Consider the following 21,973-nt stretch of genomic DNA (forward strand, 5'->3'; position numbering starts at 1 on the left):
ATGATGATGAAGATGAAGATGATGATGGCTGTGCCCAGTGTTAGCCAGTGAGTTTCACAGTGTGGCAGAGATTTGAATGCAGGTTTCCCTAGCTCCAAGTACATACACTGTCTCCTACACCACACTGATCAGGCCTGGCCCAGGTCATTTTGCTGCTAGAGGCAAAGAAGGAAATGCTGCCCCTCCAGTTCTCTGCCTCCTCCTCTCCCGCTGAACCACCCACCCACCAAGTAGGTGAGAGAGTCTGTTCGCTTCTCATGAATTGTCAGGGACTGGTTGGATGAGGAAGAGTGGGGGCAGCCAGTGGGGTAAGGGGACTTTGAGCCAGGTTCAGACTGGTAGGACAGAGAGGAATCATCGGCAGAGTGTGCTGGTGAAAGGGAGAGTCTTGAGGTAGGTAGCCACAGACACTGATAGAGAAGGAGAAGGAGCTGTGTCTCCTGCTCCCCATACAGCTTGTTCCCCATCCCCACTGTACTGTACTGTACTGACTCAGCTCGTTCACCCTCAGCACAGGAACGAAGAGTCCAGAAAAAGCTGAAACAGTTAAGAAAATCTGAGTCACAATGAAAAAAAATGCATGGAGGGAGGATGAATAGGGGACGGAAGGGGCAGGAGCTTTAGCTTCTGCAACTGACCTGCTTAACTGATGGAAGTGCTGGGTGCTAACTCTTTGACCTCGGAGCAATAAAGTTAATCACTGCAAGCACTGTGCCTGGTCTGCTTACAGCATCAGACAACAGACGGAGGGGCCTTTCTGGCAGCCTGACAAGAATTTAACAATAGATTTTTTCCGCTACTCAGCTGATTTTCAGGTTTCCCCCTCCAATTCTGCAACTTGTGCTTATTCTTTCTTTTTCCCTGTCCTAGATTGTCTACAAAGTAAATTCCTGCCTTTTGCTCACCACAAGAGGCTCCGTCCGCGGCCTGGGCATGTAGGGAAAGGTCTCTCGAAGGAATGTGGTAATCTCCAGGAGGAGCTGACATGCTGCCATCTTCAGTGCAAAAGGACAGCAACATTTGGTGGGGTTCACAGTACCTAAGAAGTGACATTTATATATAGATTGGTTTTATTAAAAATAGCACTAGGAAAAATACATATTTAAAAACAGATGGACAGCACCACACATGGTACACAATACAAGTTGCATATGGAACACTATGGCCTCCTTGCAATATTTTTCTATTTTTACTAACAATCTCATTTGCTGTTATTGCCAGGTAGCACTGGTAATTCAACAACAACAGGATTTCAGTGGTCTCAAAATCAAACTGTTCTATGAACACTGATGTTGAAATGCATACACTTAGACCCTGCTCACCTCTAGAATGTCACACATTTTTCTCAGAGCAGAAATGTCACACATTTTTATCAGAGCAGAGGACTACCAGAGGGCAGAGGCACTGGGTTCTGCGTGACTGGGTTCTGCATGACTTCACACATGTGAAGTCACACACATCGGGAGGAGGCCATGAGGCTCAGGGAGGCCTGTCGCCAGGCGGTAGGCCCAACGAGGCCTTCTGCCGCCACAGAGAGGCCCAGAGGTCCCAGCCCCTCAGGACAGTGGGGGCTCATCCCCATAGAGTTGGCCCCTGTGCCAGAGGGTGTGGCTGCTTTTCTCACCCACACTCACCCAAACCCAGTGCTGCTCTTATCTCTTCCCCTGCATAAAGAAAAGCAACTGGGAAGGAGGGGGAGATGCTATTGGTAAAATAAAAAAAATTAAAAATGGAAGAAAAATCCCCATAGCTTTTCATCACAACTAGAATAGAATCATAGAATCATAGAGTTGGAAGAGACCACAAGGGCCATAGAGTCCAAGCAGGAAGCACCATCAGAGCACTCCTGACATATGGTTGTCAAGCCTCTGCTTAAAGACCTCCAAAGAAGGAGACTCCACCACACTCCTTGGCAGCAAATTCCACTGTCAAACAGCTCTTACTGTCAGGAAGTTCTTCCTAATGTTTCGGTGGAATCTTCTTTCTTGTAGTTTGGATCCATTGCTCCGTGTCCGCTTCTCTGGAGCAGCAGAAAACAACCTTTCTCCCTCCTCTATGTGACATCCTTTTATATATTTGAACATGGCTATCGTATCACCCCTTAACCTCCTCTTCTCCAGGCTAAACATGCCCAGCTCCCTTAGCCGTTCCTCATAAGGCATCGTTTCCAGGCCTTTGACCATTTTGGTTGCCCTCCTCTGGACACGTTCCAGTTTGTCAGTGTCCTTCTTGAACTGTGGTGCCCAGAACTGGACACAGTACTCCAGGTGAGGTCTGACCAAAGCAGAATACAGTGGCACTATTACTTCCCTTGATCTAGATGCTATACTCCTATTAATGCAACCCAGAATTGCATTGGCTTCTTTAGCTGCCGCGTCACACTGTTGGCTCATGTCAAGTTTGTGGTCAACCAAGACTCCTAGATCCTTTTCACATGTACTGCTCTCAAGCCAGGTGTCACCCATCTTGTATTTGTGCCTCTCATTTTTTTTACCCAAGTGCAATACTTTACATTTCTCCCTGTTAAAATTCATCTTGTTTGTTTTGGCCCAGTTCTCTAATCTGTCGAGGTCGTTTTGAAGTGTGATCCTGTCCTCTCGGGTGTTAGCCACCCCTCCCAGTTTGTTGTCATCTGCAAATTTGATCAGGATTTCCTTGAGTCCATCATCCAAGTCGTTGATAAAGATGTTGAATAAGACCAGGCCCAAGACAGAACCCTGTGGCACCCCACTAGTCACTCTTCTCCAGGATGAAGAGGAACTAGATTAGGCCTCGGATATTCCTATCATATATTACAGTGATGGAATAATTAACTGAAAAATATGTTATTGAACACACTGACCAACAGCAAAACTGCAGTTGTTTTAGGTAGGATAGAAAGGATAAAATTTCTGTATTTTCATTTCTGTTATATTAGTGAATGTTTGCCATGCAAATCTTATGCCACATAACACGGGGGCGGGGGCGGGGTGGGGAATGGGACTCTGACTGATACTCAGTACCAGGCTTTCTCAACCTTTGGCCCCCCCAGGCACTGTTTGACTACAACTCCCACCATCCCTATGTTATGTTGGACTACAACTCCCATTATCCCTAGCCAACAGGACCAGTAGTCAGAGATGATGCGAAGTGTCGTCCAACATAACATAGGGATGATGGGAATTGTAGTTGGACAACAGCTGGGGACCAAAGGTTGAGAAAAGCTGTACTACACTGTTGAATACTTAGAACCACTATGCAGGAAGTGCATATCTACTACATGTCGTACTGAACCTTTGGAGGAAGATTTGGTGGCATGGGGCAGACACACAAGGGCCATGGCTTCCCTAATGGGTGCTCACTGCATTTACAGGTGCTCGTCTTCACTTCAGTTCATTGCACTGCTCATATAACGTAATGATGAAGTAGTCTTTGTTTATCAGATGATTGCTGCTTCGTTCCTAGAAGCCTAATGACTGCCCTTCCAGCTATGGCCCTGAGAGAATCAAGAAGGGAGAGGAGGGGAGGTCTGAGCTAAGTAAAGTCTCTCCTCACCTTGCCTAACACTCAACAGTAGTGCCAGATGTGCCCATCAAAAGGACATTCTGTCACAACTGTCACATCATGGGCCATACATGAGAGTGGGCTATAGCACATCACCATAGGACCGTCAAGCCAAGCTTCAGGTTTGTCTCGCCTCTGCCCATGACAGATTTAGCCAGTTAGTTCAACTCAATTGATGAAATTAAGCTCCAACCCCCAAATTAGATCTCATCACCTTCATAGGCTCCGACTCCATGGGGCCTGAGGGGGCCCGAGCCCCCTCAAAAATTTGTTTGGGGGGGCTCTGCCCCCCCAATAATTTAAGAAAATTATTAGTTATATTATGCTTTGTAAAATCACAAAATTATGTTGGTATTTTTTATTTTCCTTGTTTGACGATAGTTACCTTTTAAAATACATTCAGTAATGAGTTAAAACAAAGCCACTCCCGATCTAGAGAGGGGGTGGGGTTGCGGGCTCTCGACCCATCAACAATCTCGCGGGGCTGGCGTCAGCCCCGAGAGAAGCGGGGATTCCCCCTAGCTCATTAATATTCACCGCCCACGGTGGGCCCTCACAGGTTCACTTAAGGTCGGGGCAGCCCGGGGCTCGCCCCTTTCGTTCCCCCAGCAGCAGCGGTTTGGAGGTCTTGGGCCCCCCCAATATTTTTTATAAGTCGGTATGGGCCCCCGCCCCCCAATATTTTTTATAAGTCGGCGCCCCTGATCACCTTTTAGGGTTTCTAGGCCCAGGTCCTGAGAGGACCACTCTGCACACAGCTGATATTATCCATGGGCATTCTGTGAGCTTCCTCCCAGTTTAGATTTATGTACAGGTGTCTCTCTACTTATGCAGGGGCTGCGTTCTGGGCCCCTGCACACATAAGCAAAAATCGCATAAGTGGGGAGCAGTGGCGTAGCGTGGGGGGTGCAGGGGGGCTGGCCGCACCGGGCACAACATCTGGGGGTTAGGGTTAGGGGGCGCAAATCCACGGGTTAGGGGGCACAAATTACTTGCCTTTCCCCGGGTGCTGACAACCCACGCTACGCCACTGGTGGGGAACACCCTCTAAAATGCCTCTAAATGTCAATTTCCCCCCTGCTTTCCAGCTCTCTTGCCACACAACTCTCTCTTCTACTAGAATTGAAGTTCTGGGACCAGCTGGAGGATGCACAGAGAAGTAGCTACTGCTCAAACGATTTTTCCACCAAAAGGAAATCAAAGCTAGAATCCTCTCTCCACTTGGGGAAACATGGAATGTGCCAAAATCTCTATGTGCTAACTATTTAAGTCTGAAGACTGCTAGAAGAAATCAGTGTCACTGTAGTTAGTAGGTTAAGAAACAGAGAGTGATAAGAATTGGGTGGGGGGCAGAGTACCAGAATTAGCAAAGCTGGTATATCTGCACACTTCCTTGTTATCCTCCTTTCCCTTTCTTAGCATATGCAAGTACAAAGAGCCACTAATTTCTTCAGCCCTTTTCCATGAAGCTTGAAATATGCAGGAAGGCATCTTCACACACAAAATAGACACCATAGAGCTACAGTCCTTCTCCACACCTCCATTGTCGCGGCCTTCTCTAAACAGTAGTTCTTCCGAGGGACAATTTATACAAATGAAAGTATATCTATAAATATTTTTTTTCTGAAACTGTCACTAGGAAACTAATAATTCCATTGTGTCTCTAGAAAGTCTAATAGAACATGAAGACACAACAGGCATTTGCAGAGAGGCAATTCTCTACACACAGCTATCATAATCATAATCAAATTATGCCATGTATTGCAGCGCTTGGGGAGAAAAGAATTAGATGTATTCAGGAGGGATGTCAAATTCTAGATGCCCACACCTCTCTGACTTAGATATCCCACTTTGTTCTCTATGTTCACTCATAAAGAAGCAGTTATGCAGCTAGACCTACCTAGTCCCATTAAATATCTCCAATTTTACTCCATTAAATACCTCCAATTTTACTCCATGTAGACAGCAACTTGAGCAATGTTTGCAATGTGAGGGTGAAGATAAAGACCCCTCTACATATCCTCCTGCTTTAAACTTCAAACTATGTCTATGTAAAGAGAGAAGACAACACCTGGCTCCATTAATTACATATTTTAACTAGGATTCTAACCCAAATATTTATACTAGCGTTCCTCCATAGCTTTTTACTAATCTGTTCTTAAAAGGTAAAGGTAAAGGGACCCCTGACCATTAGGTCCAGTCGTGGCCGACTCTGGGGTTGCGGTGCTCATCTCATTTTATTGGCCGAGGGAGCCGGCGTACAGCTTCCAGGTCATGTGACCAGCATGACTAAGCCGCTTCTGGCAAACCAGAGCAGCACACGGAAATGCCCTTTATCTTCCCGCTGGAGCGCTACCTGTTTATCTACTTGCACTTTGACGTGCTTTCGAACTGCTAGGTGGGCAGGAGCAGGGACCGAGCAACTGGAGCTCACCCCGTCACGGGGATTCAAACCGCCAACCTTCTGATCGGCAAGTTCTAGGCTCTGTGGTTTAACCCACAGCGCCACCCGCGTCCCTGTTCTTAGAACATTGCAATTGTAGAACAAAGCCAACAAACTTACAAAAAGCTCTAATGGATTACATGCTTTTTGGAAAACAGTAGCGCGAGCTCACACACAAATATGATGTTTGGAGAGGATATGGTACTGAACATCAGTGTAAACTGCACTCTGTATTGGCATGAGGTATTGTCATGTTCTGCATATTCATTTTGATTTTAAAAACTTCCTGCCTTCATAAAGAATATGTACTATTGTAACACTGCATTATGCGATGTCCTGTTTTCCATGTTACAGGAGCACCTGTAATGATCTGGTCGGTGTACACTTTTGGACGCAACAGAGGAAACTGACTAAAAATCTCAGCAGGTTCCCTTCAGGATCAGGATCTTTGTAATTAATTAAATACTTATTTGCCCACTTTCACTATATATGGACTACATACATAAAACATGACCAGTGTTTTTGAAAGGAGGACCATCAAAACAACCTGGCAAATAGTCATCCAAAAGCTAACAGAGCTCAATCAATTTTATTCATGGTTGGTTAATTCAATTCAAGGAGAACCGCATCCAGAAGCAGCGCTGGACATAAAAAGTTGCCTTCTGTTGAGTAAGGTCATTGGTCCATCTAAACCATTACTGTCCACTCCAGCGGTGGGGAATCTGAGATCCTCCAGATATTGTTGAACTGCATCTCCCACCATCCCTGGCCATTGCCATGCAAGATGGGGCTGATGGAAGCTGGTTCCCCATCTCTGGTGTACTCTGACTGGCAGCAGCTCTCCAAGTTCTCAGGCACAAAAATCACCTGCCTCAACAGAAACCCTGCCCTCTCTGACCCTTGCACAGGGAGAGCAGCTAATCAGCCACAAAGAAACAAACACACAAGAAAACCCTTTTTGCTCCTTCTTCAGCTGCTGCCCTGTAAACGGGGTTTCCGTGCACTGCTCTGGTTCACCAGAAGCAGCTTAGTCATGCTGGCCACATGACCCAGAAGCTGTCTGCTGGCTCCCTCAGCCAGTAAAGTGAGATGAACGCCGCAACCCCAGAGTTGTTCGCGACTGGACTTAACTGTCAGGGGTCCTTTACCTTTAAATGCAAAGAGAACCAAATTTGACTTTCATCTCTAACTACCACAGATATATGGTCCATGGCACAATAAGAGTTCAGGTGCATGCCTGTATCTGCATTGTAATGCTCATCCAGACCCCTCTGAACCTGCTGGAAGTAATATTTGGGTGCAGATGGAAAGGTGAGTCCCACTATCTGTTGAACATGACTAGCTGCACTGAATTAAAGTCTTATTCTCCTTGTTCTGTGGATCCAATTCCTTTTTGCTGCTGCCACCACTACATGACATGTTACATCTTGGCACAGATAGATAGAGAGGGAAAGGGAGGTAAGTGTGGAATACAATTGGGTGGAAAGGGAATGAAAGAGGAAAATAAAAAAGAATTAAGTGTTCCTAAAGCAGAGATTCTTACAAGCGGGGGTTCTTGTAGTAAAGGGAGTCTCCTTACTGTCATCTAAAAAGTCTTCGTCCTCATCCTCCTTTCTCAGTCTTCGCTTGGTCTCCTCATCATAAATGAGGCCCAGCAGATTGGCTGGGCTCTCACTCTCACTATGGCAGAGTTCATTGAGACGGATGCCAATTGCCTGCCAAGAGAAACAAAAGAAGGAAAATAATGAAGTGTTACAAAGGTAACTTAGGTTAGCAAAGCTTCACCAGAGAGCTGGAGGTTTCAAATAAAGAACATGGCCGGTGTGCTTGAAAGAGTTAAAGACTGAGATTAGGGGTGTTTGCAAATTTATCAGGTGGGACTGTTCTGCGCTTGGTCAAGGTAAAGAGGCTGCATGAGTTGAAAGAGAGAACTGTAAAGCACTTAGAGGGGCCTCAGTGACCCTGGCATTAAAACATTGCAGACAACCATCTACTAAAAGAAAAACTATGTCTCTAAGCTTACCACATAGGGAAAACACCAGGGTGCTGAGGGGAGGTGGAGCAGCTTTGCTCAAGTCTCTACCCCGAGGAAAACAATGTGGGAAGGAGGAGATTTTCAGAGCTGAGCATACCTCTCTAAGCTTAAGGAAGATATCAAGAGGTGAGAGGGCAGAGAGGGGAGCTCTGTTATGCCTGAAAGGTTAAGCTTGCAGTAAGAGAATGTTTTACACAGAAAGCAAAACTCTTTTAGTTCTTCTCAAACTAAAATCAAGTTTGGCTCCAAATCTCCTTTACTTATTTATCTACAATTTGGCAGGTTTCTTACCCAGGGGCATCTCTCTCATGCCTGCAATTTTCAGACCAATTTGCCCACAAAACACTTAGGGAGATTGAGGGGTCCCCCCTGCTTTTTAAACAAAATTAAGCTTCAAGCAGTGCCTAGCACCTGGGCTGATTTGCCCATAAATAGGCAAGCTTTATCCACTCTGGAAGGCCTGGTATGACTCCAAATTCCATCCACTTCTGTCAAAAGGGAAAGACATAGCCTCTAAAATATTTGGTCTGAACCAAATCTGGTGGCCAGGGCACGCCTCTAATTTAAATGATCCAAAGGGTTCAAACTCCATTAGTTTCCATTTTATAACATGTTTCTGTTTATATTGAACTGGTTCAAAATTTGAAAAGAAATAGAATAGATTATTATCATAAAACATTTATACAGTACTTTAAAATGCTCCAAGTACTTCAACATATCTTTCGATAATCCTTACGAGAGTCCCATAAGGCAGATCAGCATCATTACCCACATATTGAAGACTGAGGAACAAGCCCAGCATAGAGTGATTTGCCTTAAGGCAAACCAGATTTCTACCTCCCTCTGCAGGGATGCGGGTGGCGCTGTGGGTAAAACCTCAGCGCCTAGGATTTGCCGATTGCATGGTCGGCAGTTCGAATCCCCGCGGCGGGGTGAGCTCCCAACGTTTGTCCCAGCTCCTGCCCACCTAGCAGTTCGAAAGCACCCTTAAGTGCAAGTAGATAAATAGGTACCGCTTTATAGCGGGAAGGTAAACAGTGTTTCCGTGTGCTGTGCTGGTGCTGGCTCACCAGAGCAGCTTCGTCACGCTGGCCACGTGACCCGGAAGTGTCTGCGGACAGCGCTGGCTCCCAGCCTATAGAGTGAGATGAGTGCACAGCCCTAGAGTCTGTCAAGACTGGCCCGTACGGGCAGGGGTACCTTTACCTTTACCTTTACCTCCCTCTGCAGCACACAAAAATCCCAGAATGGATCATATAACAAATTCAAATCATATTCTATGTAATCATTATATCACATAAAACAAAGTCTTATACAAATTTTCATGAGGACTTTTAAAAAACTGCAAACTGATGCAGAAACACAGCAAGCTGAAAAATGAGAAACTAAAATGAAAAATGAGAAGCTAAAATGAAAACTGAATAAAGTCAAATGCAACTGTACTAAGAAGAAAAAGCTGGAATCCTCCTCTCCAGGTAAGCTTTCTATGTGCAGGTGTTTTTAAAAAAGAAATTAATAAGGAAGATGGAGTGCAATCCCTTTAGTCCTTCTCACCCAACTTAAACTTAAAAGTACATGTAACTGAACTGAATGAATATTCTCTCCCCACGCTGCATCCTTATTTCAGCTTTCCCCCCCTTCCTTCATTGGCCATTTCTATCATTAGGCAGAATCAGGAGACTGTCTTAGGCTGTAGATGAAGAAAGGAGTGGGGACAGGTTCCCCATCCAGACATTCCCAATGACAGCTTTCAGCTCACCATTACCATCCTCACCAGCTGAAACCAGTGACACTTGTTGGGCTGGGCTGGCTGGCTCTCTCGCTTACTTGCCTTCTCCCAAAGCATCTCATAAAACACCACTGAGAAAGACCTTTGAAAGGCAAAGTGGCAGCCATCCAGGTCACATGCACCAGAAGGCATTGCACATGGTACTGCTCTGCTCATGTGACGCAGGCTGGTGGAGGATAACTTCTGAAGGTGGCTACTCTGACTTCCAGGTTTCTAGCATGTACCTGTTTCCTGTTTCCAGATTGGTCTAGAAAGCAATATGGAATGTTCAGAACTAAACACAAATGTTTCTGAATAATGTTGATTACGAGAGAGAGAGAGAGAGAGAGAGAGAGAGAGAGAGAGAGAGAAAGGTTGAACTTACATCTCCCCATTGATAGAAGAGCTTGGCTGCGTTCCACTGTAACTTCTGGTTACGTTTGTTCCCCACTATTGGGGAGCGCCCACGGGAAAGACCCTTTTTAGTGATGTTCACATGGTGTCCCTTCATCCACTCTGGCCAGTTGCCACGGTTGCAGCGGTGAACGAAGCGAGCACATTCCAGGAAAAGGGCTGCTCTTGCTACCACTGGTGCCTCCTAGAACGTGTTGTGAAAATCTCATTAACAGTTTTTAAAAACCCAAACATTTCTAAAAAAATGTGGTACCAATTTATATACTCAAACTGACAGGATTTAGATTTCATAATTCAGCTACAAGGTAGTTTATTGAGTCAAATATGATAGATCGCTCATGTGGTCATGCCAATTCATTAGATGACAAGGGTAGAAGTAGCCTATAATATCAATTTGGTGATGGCTTCAACCAAACAAGCAATGCCATAGTTACAGTTTCTCTTCAGTTATTTAGAGAAAAATTGTTAAGTGCTATTATTAAATATACTGATTTTGCTTTCTTAGGAGCAAGTATCCACTGAATTGAATTGCAACACCCACAGCCAGGTTGCTGATATTCCCAATGAAAGTTCTGAAGACAAGACTGCTTTTTTATATTCCTACGAAAAACCTTTAAATGGCATGCCCCTGATCTTCAGGCAGTGCCGTTTCCATGATTCTAGAGCAGGTAGTCATCACTCTTTTTTGACCAGTGGGTATATTTTAAATCTGAGAGTGCTGGGGGTGCCAGTCTCAAAATGGCTGCCATCAGGTTTGCCAACGTGAATAAAATATTGGGGATGGGGATAGGAAACAATACGCCACATAATCAATCACATGATGTGGTGCACACACACAATTTGAATGGCAATGTCCATCAACTTTTGCGATGCAGCCCCCTCAAATACTTTATTGGTGGGGTGAAGGGACCTCGGCCCCTAGGAGTTGGTTCCTATGGCTGCAATAGAAGGTGTGTGCCACAACACAAAGTGGCTGCAATGGGAAGCATGGCATAACACAATATAAGAGAGACAACCATCCCTGACAACCTTATGCTTACTATGGGAAACCAGCTATTTGCTGCTGGTCCTTATTGTGGAGATCACACACACAGAGAGAGAGATGCTGTCGCTTCTAATAAAAACAGGTAGCATTCCTCAGGAGTAGGAAAAATATACACCACTCTCATTGCACAGAAATCACTTGGAAGGTACCTGCACATTTTGCCCCATAAGTTACTTTCCAGAAGGGCTACAACAGTTGTATAACTGTTGCAAGGATTTTTAAAGGTACCAGTGACCAATTCAGATAGTCCAAGAATTGACAGATGCAGCAATTGGAGAAAAGGAAAGTGAGGTTTATTGCTGAGCAATAATTGACCCAGTGGAATCTTTTCCAAAAGACTGGGCCCTGAGCCCTATCGCCCAGGGGCTTTTATACCTGAGTACATACATCACAGATCATGACATAATAGGATACAATTGCGAACGGCAGCAAAATAAGCTAATGAGCGCATACAAGCCTTGCTCCTGACCGTACAAAGAGTTCTCTCCCAACTTCTGCTTTTTAGTTTGAACACCAGTCCGACCTATCCCCCAGATTTATAGCAAGGAATAGAAACTTAGGGTAAAGAGGAACTTCGGCTGTTGAGCTCCTACGGACCATCTGCTATAAGGGACATTCTGCGGTTTCCTGTTTCACTGCTCAGACCTTGTCTGGACAAGGGGGAAAATGTGCCAGCACATCAGATTTATCACTTCCCCCTTTCTTGTTCAGTGAGATAGGGAGAGAACAAGGAGATACTGGGACAAAGTTCATTTCGGATTTCTCAGATCTAAGCAATTTGCTATTAGGCTAAGCAGAAGCTTTCACGATTCAAACATGGATTATAAAATCACTGTAGAAATATCTGGTTATATGAATATATTGATAACTGATAACTGATTGTATGGATAACTGATTATATGAAAAGCATAAAGGTAAAATTCCTCCAGGTCCTGCTTCACAACAACGATGAAAGTCATAGTCCATGATACCTGCCTAGGGCTACCACTGGAAGCCTTGATGGCACCCAAAGGCATCAGACTGAAAATTCCTGGTCTAGAGCCTCCAGGAATAAAAGGTGCAAAGACTTTTTCATCTAGGTTGACCTGAATGCTGCAGACATTTGGATCCAACATAGTAAGCAATTCAGACTGGAGCAGTTCCTAGCTCATAAAACATTAGGCCAGTTCACCTTGGTTTGGCACTATAAGAACAAGCCATGTGCTCACATTCCCCCCTTCTTTTGATGTTCCCTGTCTCAATTCAATTAGCAACTTCCTGATTTATGGCAAACCATAGTTACTGGTGTCACAACCACAAGTACATTTTGAAATACTCACCTTGTTTATCGTTCCTCTTATCTCTTCTTGTGATGTACATTTTAATTCAATTTTGTGCTAACTGCTGGATTGCGTTCTTCAAATATGACAGGACACTTTGCAATAAGATCTATGGGTTGTACTAAACTAAGTTTTACTCAGAGTAGACCCAGTGAAATTAATGTTACTAACATAGTCATACCCATTAATTTCAGTGGTTCTACTTGAAACTTACTTGACTACTGCCCTATGGTTTGTGGCAAATCCACAACACGAGTAATAATAACCTCTCCACAACCTCTCCAGCTGAACCTCTCACTTGCAAAGGCTACATATTTAATTTCTTAATATGATACATCCCCAAAGTCCATTAATTAAAAAGTTAGAGAGACCATTCCACAGGTATTGGCTCCATCAGCCCTAGATTCTTCTGCAAATCCATATTTGATGAAACAGCTATGGCCCAGAAGAGATTATGTCACGGTGTATTTATTAGTTCTTAAAGTGCGACAAGATCTTCTTTTGTGTTTTTTAAACACACACTTGTTGGTCTGGTTATAAAACGTGTGTGTGTGTGTGTGTGTGTATCTGGGAGGGAGCCTGGTTCTATTAAAATGTTACTGTGTTGATTCTGATGACCCTGGGGTTACATCTACTTCCTCCAAAGCATGCTGGGGGTCTCTCTACAGACAACCATGCCTATCACGCAGTTAGAGGAAAATCACTCAACATCAAGGGCAGGGCTAAAAGTGCAGCCCCACTAACTCCATATTCATACACATGTGAGTAGCACATGAATGGGGTTCTGGTTGTCTTCTAGCACCTATGTAGGGTTACTTCCCCGGCCCGCAGAACCTTACCATGCAGCTGTGGGTAAAAATGAATATATTCCTTCTTTGAAATTATCCTGTCTTTCTGTCCCAATATGAGACACTCAAGGCAATTCACAATGAGATCCAATGCAAAATGCAAAACAACAATCCACAAAGAACAACCCAACAGAATTCAGTAAAAAATGTTAATAAAAATGAAAAACAAAAACCAGCATATAACACCAATCAAATAATAAGAGAGAACAAGAGCATTGGGTGGAGGAGGGCAAGAGAACAAACTTTAAGTATCTAACAGACGAAATGCCTGTCCGGACAAAAACGTTTTCAGCTTGGAATGGAAAGTCTGAATGCTATAGTGGAAGCCAAATGAATATTCCAGGGCAGGGCATTCCTTCATGGCAAAAGGTGCCTTAGAAGACATTCCCACCAAACCAGTCTCAAATGCAAACAGGTCCTGAAGCAAGTCCATATTCTACTTTGTTCTATTCATTATATATACATACTGTATTTTTATGCTGTGAAACGGCCTGAGACCTACGGGTGAAGGATAGAATACAAATTTACTAAGTAAATAGCAACAGCAACAATAAGACTGCAGAGAGCCACCAGGCTCGCCTGGTCAGATTCTGAGTGTTCATGTGCCAAGCAGTTTGCTGTTGCTCAGTGGGAGAGAGGGGCATGGAACAGAAGAGTACATTTAGAAGACAACCTTGAGTTCAAAACTGAGAAAAACTACTGTAGAGCATGAGGGGTGAGGGAACCTGTGGTCTTCCAAATGTTGTTGGGACTACAAAACCCATCATCCTTGAGCATGGTCATGCAAGCTTGGGCTGAGAAGTCCAACAACATATGGATGGCCATGGGTTCCTCGAGTTCTAAATCAGGTTTTCCCAGCCACTGGACAAAGTGTTTTAATAAATGTGCTTGGAACTGGTCCAGCACCTTCATGTGCAAATAGCACATTTGAGGGGTGTTTTGGGGTGACATAATGCAGGGAGCATCTACTCCCATGTCGTGCCCCTGATCAGAAATCCCATGGTTCATTTTCCTAAAGAAATAGGTATGTGCAGTTCTAAGCATGCCAAGTTAAACATGCTTTAAACTGTAAGCTATGGTTTGTCCCTGGTCTGCTCAAAAGGAGTTCATTGCCTGGCAACAAGGCCCTTAGTTCTTGATTGCATAATTAGTTCCTGCAGGATCTTATGCCTAAAGAGATCTCTCAGTCAAAGAGAGATGCAAATTCCTTGTGATGCAAATTCCTGTTGACCCATCCTTACACATAAAGCAAGTGTTATAAGCATTGTCCTCAGAGAAAATTAGCATGCTGAATGTCAAGGTATTATGAAAATACCCTGCAATAGCTTACCTTACACCCAGAGCAATCTGAAGAAGCAGCGAGAGAAAGATGAAGATGTGTGACAGAATGGGTAAGGATGGATTCACACCACAGAGAAACACACCACAAATGAGGAGAAATGAATCAGCCAGGAGATGCATAGCTGAAAAGAACCACAGGTTACCACTCCACTCGCGGTCAACAACAGAAAGCAAAACATCGCCACAAAGTTCTAACAAGATGGGCACTTTCTTTGAAATTCTGCTTACAAAATGGCCTCCCCACTTCCTCCATTACAGTTCTTTCGCTGCTTTTAAATATGGCAAGATAAAACAAAGGCAAAACTGAACTCCCAGTTAAACACTTTGGACACAGGTCATCCAGTAGAGCATGAGACTCTTTATCTCAGGATCATGGATTCGAGCGCCACATTGGGCAAAATATTTCTGCACTGCAAGGGGTTGGACTAGATGACCCTTGTGGACCCTTCCAACTCTACCATTCTATGAGTCCAGGTGCAGGGCAGGCCTAAGCACTGTGGGAAGGAGGGACAGCAGTTTACTCAGCCCTAGAGGTTAAGGAAGCAGCCCATAAGATGAAAACTGAGGTTGAATTTGAAGAATGTGCTTGAAGGTGTCTATACAAACTTATTTCCCTGTATCTTTTTGGCGATACATGTGCGATTTGCAGCAATTGCCGGAGAAGAAGCAGTGTTCTGAACACCTGCCACTCGCCCAGGCCCAGAGAGGGTGCTTGTAATTTGAAACTCTTAATACTTGCAATTTGAGAAACAGGGATGTTTGCCTACTCATGCAACATGCTTACTTGAGAACTACAAATCTCATCGTCCCTTAGTCCCTTGCTGGTATTGTCTATCCCCGGGCAAGAAAAACCACATGACACAGAATCCATCGGATAGACGGGATAGTGGGAGCCTGTACAGTTCACAAGTTTCCTAAAAAGGCATGAGCCAGGCTCCAGACAAAATGGGAATGGGGATGGGTGCATAAATGCTAGTTGTCATTTGTGTATGCCTACAATATACTGGCTGTAAACCAAGCCACAATAATACCTATGGAGCTTAAACAAAGAGACCTTAAGAAGCTATCAATCAATTTTCAAAACAGACAAGACCTTTTATTTGGCAAGGGGAGCGGGGGTGGTATGTGACCTGTTTGTACCTGGTCCAAACAAATAGTGCTTGGGCTCTGGGGCAGGGAGGCTATTTGGATGGATGAAAGTCATTTTACTGATTCTGCAGCCCCTCTCGCCTCACTCCCCACTTTATATATGGAAGAATATATGTAGCTTTGAAGTTGTGATGGTATGTAGGCCCTTAGAAATGAGGCTCTGCAAAGACTAAAAAAAGGATTCCAAGAACAGAGCCCCCCACTTTAAATGTTTTAATTGATTTTTTAAAATACTGTGTGCTGAGAAATAACACTGGTTGAAGTGAGCAAAGAAGCGCCAGACAAAAATATAAATAAAAAACGCCCAGACCTTTGCCTACAAAGTGCAGAGCAAAAGGTAAGTGTGGATAAGCCCTGAATCTTTGTTGTTGTTTAGTCGTTTAGTCGTGTCTGACTCTTTGTGACCCCGTGGACCAGAGCACGCCAGGCACTTCTGTCTTCCACTGCCTCCCGCAGTTTGGTCAGACTCATGTTTTTAGCTTTGAAGACACTATCCAACCATCTCGTCCTCTGTCACCCCCTTCTCCTTGTGCCCTCCATCTTTCCCAACATCAGGGTCTTTTCCAGGGAGTCTTCTCTTCTCATGAGGTGGCCAAAGTATTGGAGCCTCAGCTTCACGATCTGTCCTTCCAGTGAGCACTCAGGGCTGATTTCCTTAAGAATGGATACGTTTGATCTTCTTGCAGTCCATGGGACTCTCAAGAGTCTCCTCCAGCACCATAATTCAAAAGCATCAATTCTTCAGCGATCAGCCTTCTTTATGGTCCAGCTCTCACTTCCATACATAACTACTGGGAAAACCATAGCTTTTACTATACCGACCTTTGTTGGCAAGGTGATGTCTCTACTTTTTAAGATGCTGTCTAGGTTTGTCATTGCTTTCCTCCCAAGAAGCAGGCGTCTCTTAATTTTGTGGCTGCTGTCACCATCTGCAGCGATCATGGAGCCCAAGAAAGTAAAATCTCTCACTGCCTCCATTTCTTTCCCTTCTATTTGCCAGGAGGTGATGGGACCAGTGGCCATGATCTTCGTTTTTTTGATGTTGAGCTTCAGACCATATTTTGCGCTCTCCTCTTTCACACTCAATAAAAGGTTCTTTAATTCCTCCTCACTTTCTGCCATCAAGGTTGTGTCATCTGCATATCTGAGGTTGTTGATATTTCTTCCGGCAATCTTAATTCCGGCTCGGGATTCATCCAGCCCAGCCTTTCGCATGATGAATTCTGCATATAAGTTAAATAAGCAGGGAGACAAAATACAGCCTTGTCGTACTCCTTTCCCAATTTTGAACCAATCAGTTGTTCCATATCCAGTTCTAACAGTAGTTTCTTGTCCCGCATAGAGATTTCTCAGGAGACAGATGAGGTGATCAGGCACTCCCATTTCTTTAAGAACTTGCCATAGTTTGCTGTGGTTGACACAGTCAAAGGCTTTTGCATTTTCAATGAAGCAGAAGTAGATGTCTTTCTGGAACTCTCTAGCTTTCTCCATAATCCAGCGCATGTTTGCAATTTGGTCTCTGGTTCCTCTGCCTCTTCTAAATCCAGCTTGCACTTCTGGGAGTTCTCGGTCCACATACTGCTTGAGCCTTCCTTGTAGAATTTTAAGCATAACCTTGCTAGCGTGTGAAATGAGTGCAATTGTGTGGTAGTTGGAGCATTCTTTAGCACTGCCCTTCTTTGGGATTGGGATGTAGACTGATCTTCTCCAATCCTCTGGCCACTGCTGAGTTTTCCAAATTTGCTGGCATATTGAGTGTAGCACCTTAATAGCATCATCTTTTAAAATTTTAAATAGTTCAGCTGGTATATCATCACTTCCACTGGCCTTGTTATTAGCAATGCTTTCTAAGGTCCATTTGACTTCACTCTCCAGGATGTCTGGCTCAAAGTCAGCAACCACACTACCTGGGGTGTACGAGACATCCATATCTTTCTGGTATAATTCCTCTGTGTATTCTTGCCACCTCTTCTTGATGTCTTCTGCTTCTGTTAGGTCCTTACCACTTTTGTCCTTTACTATGGTAATCTTTGAATGAAATGTTCCTTTCATATCTCCAATTTTCTTGAACAGATCTCTAGTTCTTCCCATTCTGTTGTTTTCCTCTATTTCTTTGCATTGCTCGTTTAAGAAGGCCTTCTTATCTCTCCTTGCTATTTTTTGGAAATCTGCATTCAATTTCCTGTGTCTTTCTCTATCTCCCTCGCATTTTGCTTGCCTTCTCTCCTCCGCTATTTGTAAGGCCTCATTGGACAGCCACTTTGCTTTCTTGCATTTTCTTTTCATTGGGACGGTTTTCGTTGCTGCCTCCTGTATAATGTTATGAGCCTCCATCCATAGTTCTTCAGGCACTCTGTCCACCAAATCTAAATCCTTAAACCTGTTCCTCACTTCCACTGTGTATTCATAAGGGATTTGATTTAGATTGTATCTTACCGGCCCAGTGGTTTTTCCTACTTTCTTCAGTTTAAGCTTGAATTTTGCTATAAGAAGCTGATGATCTGAGCCACAGTCAGCTCCAGGTCTTGTTTTTGCTGACTGTATAGAGCTTCTCCATCTTTGGCTGCAGAGAATATAATCAATCTGATTTCGATGCTGCCCATCTGGTGATGTCCATGTGTAGAGTCGTCTCTTGTGTTGTTGGAAAAGAGTGTTTGTGATGACCAGCTTGTTCTCTTGACAGAACTCTATTAGCCTTTGCCCTGCTTCGTTTTGATCTCCAAGGCCAAACTTGCCAGTTGTTCCTTTTATCTCTTGATTCCCTACTTTAGCATTCCAATCCCCTATAATGAGAAGAACATCCTTCTTTGGTGTCACTTCTATAAGGTCTTGTAAGTCTTCATAGAATTGGTCAATTTCCGTTTCTTCAGCACCAGTAGTTGGTGCATAAACTTGGATTAATGTGATGTTAAAAGGTCTGCCTTGGATTCATATCAAAATCATTCTATCATTTTTGAGATTGCATCCTAGTACTGCTTTCGCCACTCTTTTGTTGACTATGAGGGCCACTCCATTTCTTTTGTGGGTTTCTTGCCCACAGTAGTAGATATGATGGTCATCCGAACTGAATTCGCCCATTACCGTCCATTTTAGTTCACTGATTCCCAGGATGTCAATATTTATTCTTGCCATCTCATTTTTGACCACCTCCAACTTACCCAGGTTCATGGTTCTTACATTCCAGGTTCCTATGCAATATTTTTCTTTACAGCATTGGACTTTCCTTTCGCTTCCAGGCATATCCGCAACTGAACGTCCTTTCGGCTTTAGCCCAGCCGCTTCATCAGCTCTGGATCTACTTGTACTTGTCCTCCGCTCTTCCCCAGTAGCATGTTGGACGCCTTCCGACCTGAGGGGCTCATCTTCCAGTGTCATAACTTTTTTATGAGGGACTTCAATTACCCGGATATTTGTTGGATGTCAAACTCAGCCAAGAGCATAAGGTCAAACAGATTCCTCACTGGCCTTGCAGACAACTTCATTGTCCAGAAAGTGGGAGAAGCAAGAAGAGGAACAGCCATTTTAGATCTGGTCCTAAACAATGTTGATGACCTGGTTCGTGGGGTAGAAGTGGAAGGATCATTAGGCGCGGGTGATCATGCTCTTCTGAAGTTTACTATACAGCGGAAAGGAGCAGCCAAGCATACTAAGACTCAATTTCTTGACTTTAAGAAAGCCGACTTCATAAAACTTAGGGAAGTGCTGGGTGAGATCCCATGGACAGTAATACTAAAAAGAAAGGGAGTTCATGATGGCTGGGAGTTTGTTAAGAGGGAGATAGTAAAAGCACAACTTCAGGCAATACCAATGAGACGCAAACATGGAAGGTGCCTAAAGAAGCCAGGGTGGCTATCTAAAGAACTTTTAACTGAGTTAAGATTAAAAAAGGATGTGTACAAAAAATGGAAAAGGGGGGAAACCACCAAAGAGGAATTGAAACAAATAGCCAGCACAAAGTCAGAAAAGCTAAAGCACAGAATGAACTCAGGCTTGCTGGAGAGATTAAAAGCAACAAAAAAGGCTTTTATGGGTATGTTCGTAGCAAAAGGAAGAACAAAGAAACAGTGGGGTCACTCAGAGGAGAAGATGGTGAAATGCAAACAGGGGACACAGAAAGGGCTGAACTCCTCAATACCTTCTTTGCCTCTGTCTTCTCCGATAAAGAAAACAATGCCCGACCTGAAGAATTTGGAGCAAATGATTCAGCAGAGGAAACACAGCCCAGAATAACTAAGGAGATAGTACAAGAATACTTGGCTAGTTTAGATGTATTCAAGTCTCCAGGGTCAGATGAACTGCATCCAAGAGTATTAAAAGAACTGGCAGATGTGATCTCAGAACCACTGGCAGTCATCTTTGAGAATTCCTGGAGAACAGGCGAAGTCCCGGCAGACTGGAGGAGGGCAAATGTTGTCCCTATTTTCAAAAAGGGGAAAAGAGAGGACCCAAATAATTACCGCCCAGTCAGTCTGACATCAATACCAGGGAAGATTCTGGAGCAGATCATTAAGCAAACAGTCTGTGAGCACCTAGAAAGGAATGCTGTGATCACCAATAGTCAGCATAGATTTCTGAAAAATAAGTCATGTCAGACTAACCTGATCTCGTTTTTTGACAGAATTACAAGCCTGGTAGATGAAGGGAACGCAGTGGATGTAGCCTACCTTGATTTCAGCAAGGCATTTGACAAGGTGCCCCATGATATTCTTGTAAAAAAGCTGGTAAAATGCGGTCTTGACTATGCAACCACTCAGTGGATTTGTAACTGGCTGACTGACCAAACCCAAAGGGTGCTCATCAATGGTTCCTCTTCATCCTGGAGAAGAGTGACTAGTGGGGTGCCACAGGGTTCTGTCTTGGGCCCAGTCTTATTCAACATCTTTATCAACGACTTGGATGATGGACTCAAGGGCATCCTGATCAAATTTGCAGATGACACCAAACTGGGAGGGGTGGCTAACACCCCAGAGGACAGGATCACACTTCAAAACGACCTTGGCAGATTAGAGAACTGGGCCAAAACAAACAAGATGAATTTTAACAGGGAGAAATGTAAAGTATTGCACTTGGGCAAAAAAAAATGAGAGGCACAAATACAAGATGGGTGACACCTGGCTTGAGAGCAGTACATGTGAAAAGGATCTAGGAGTCTTGGTTGACCACAAACTTGACATGAGCCAACAGTGTGATGCGGCAGCTAAAAAAGCCAATGCAATTCTGGGCTGCATCAATAGGAGTATAGCATCTAGATCAAGGGAAGTAATAGTGCCACTGTATTCTGCTCTGGTCAGACCTCACCTGGAGTACTGTGTCCAGTTCTGGGCACCACAGTTCAAGAAGGACACTGACAAACTGGAACGTGTCCAGAGGAGGGCAACCAAAATGGTCAAAGGCCTGGAAACGATGCCTTATGAGGAACGGCTAAGGGAGCTGGGCATGTTTAGCCTGGAGAAGAGGAGGTTAAGGGGTGATACGATAGCCATGTTCAAATATATAAAAGGATGTCACATAGAGGAGGCAGAAAGGTTGTTTTCTGCTGCTCCAGAGAAGCGGACACGGAGCAATGGATCCAAACTACAAGAAAGAAGATTCCACCGAAACATTAGGAAGAACTTCCTGACAGTAAGAGCTGTTTGACAGTGGAATTTGCTGCCAAGGAGTGTGGTGGAGTCTCCTTCTTTGGAGGTTTTTAAGCAGAGGCTTGACAACCATATGTCAGGAGTGCTCTGATGGTGTTTCCTGCTTGGCAGGGGGTTGGACTCGATGGCCCTTGTGGTCTCTTCCAATTCTATGATTCTATGATATGCCTGTTGTCTTTGTCCATGGGGTTTTCTTGGCAGGGATACTGGAGTGGCTTGCCGGTTCCTCCTCCAGGTGGATCATGCTTGGTCAGTTCAGCTGGGCAGCACATTTGGTCAGTTCAGCTGGGCAGCATGTTTGGTCAGTTCAGCTGGGCAGCATGTTTGGTCAGTTCAGCTGGGCAGCACGTTTGGCCAGTTCAGCTGGGCAGCTTTCTACATGCATCAGTTATTAGAAAGCAGCTAGATTCAGGGCTTCACGTTTGCCCC

The 21,973-nt window shown here is 44.3% G+C and overlaps 1 protein-coding gene across 1 annotated transcript in view; it reads right to left on the reverse strand.

The window, feature by feature from the left end:
* UNC80 (unc-80 homolog, NALCN channel complex subunit) overlaps positions 1-21,973 on the reverse strand; it is a 172,413-nt gene that overhangs the window by 73,034 nt on the left and 77,406 nt on the right. The window contains exons 22-25 of the mRNA XM_081900747.1: positions 14,746-14,855; positions 10,175-10,387; positions 7,566-7,701; positions 906-1,039 (exon numbers count right to left, since the gene is read on the reverse strand). Of these exons, the coding sequence (XP_081756873.1) occupies positions 906-1,039; positions 7,566-7,701; positions 10,175-10,387; positions 14,746-14,855 (593 nt within the window). The remainder of the gene's footprint in view (positions 1-905; positions 1,040-7,565; positions 7,702-10,174; positions 10,388-14,745; positions 14,856-21,973) is intronic.

This window comes from Podarcis melisellensis (assembly GCF_964234715.1).
Source record: "Podarcis melisellensis genome assembly, chromosome: 1".
NCBI classification, from domain to species: Eukaryota; Metazoa; Chordata; class Lepidosauria; order Squamata; family Lacertidae; genus Podarcis; species Podarcis melisellensis.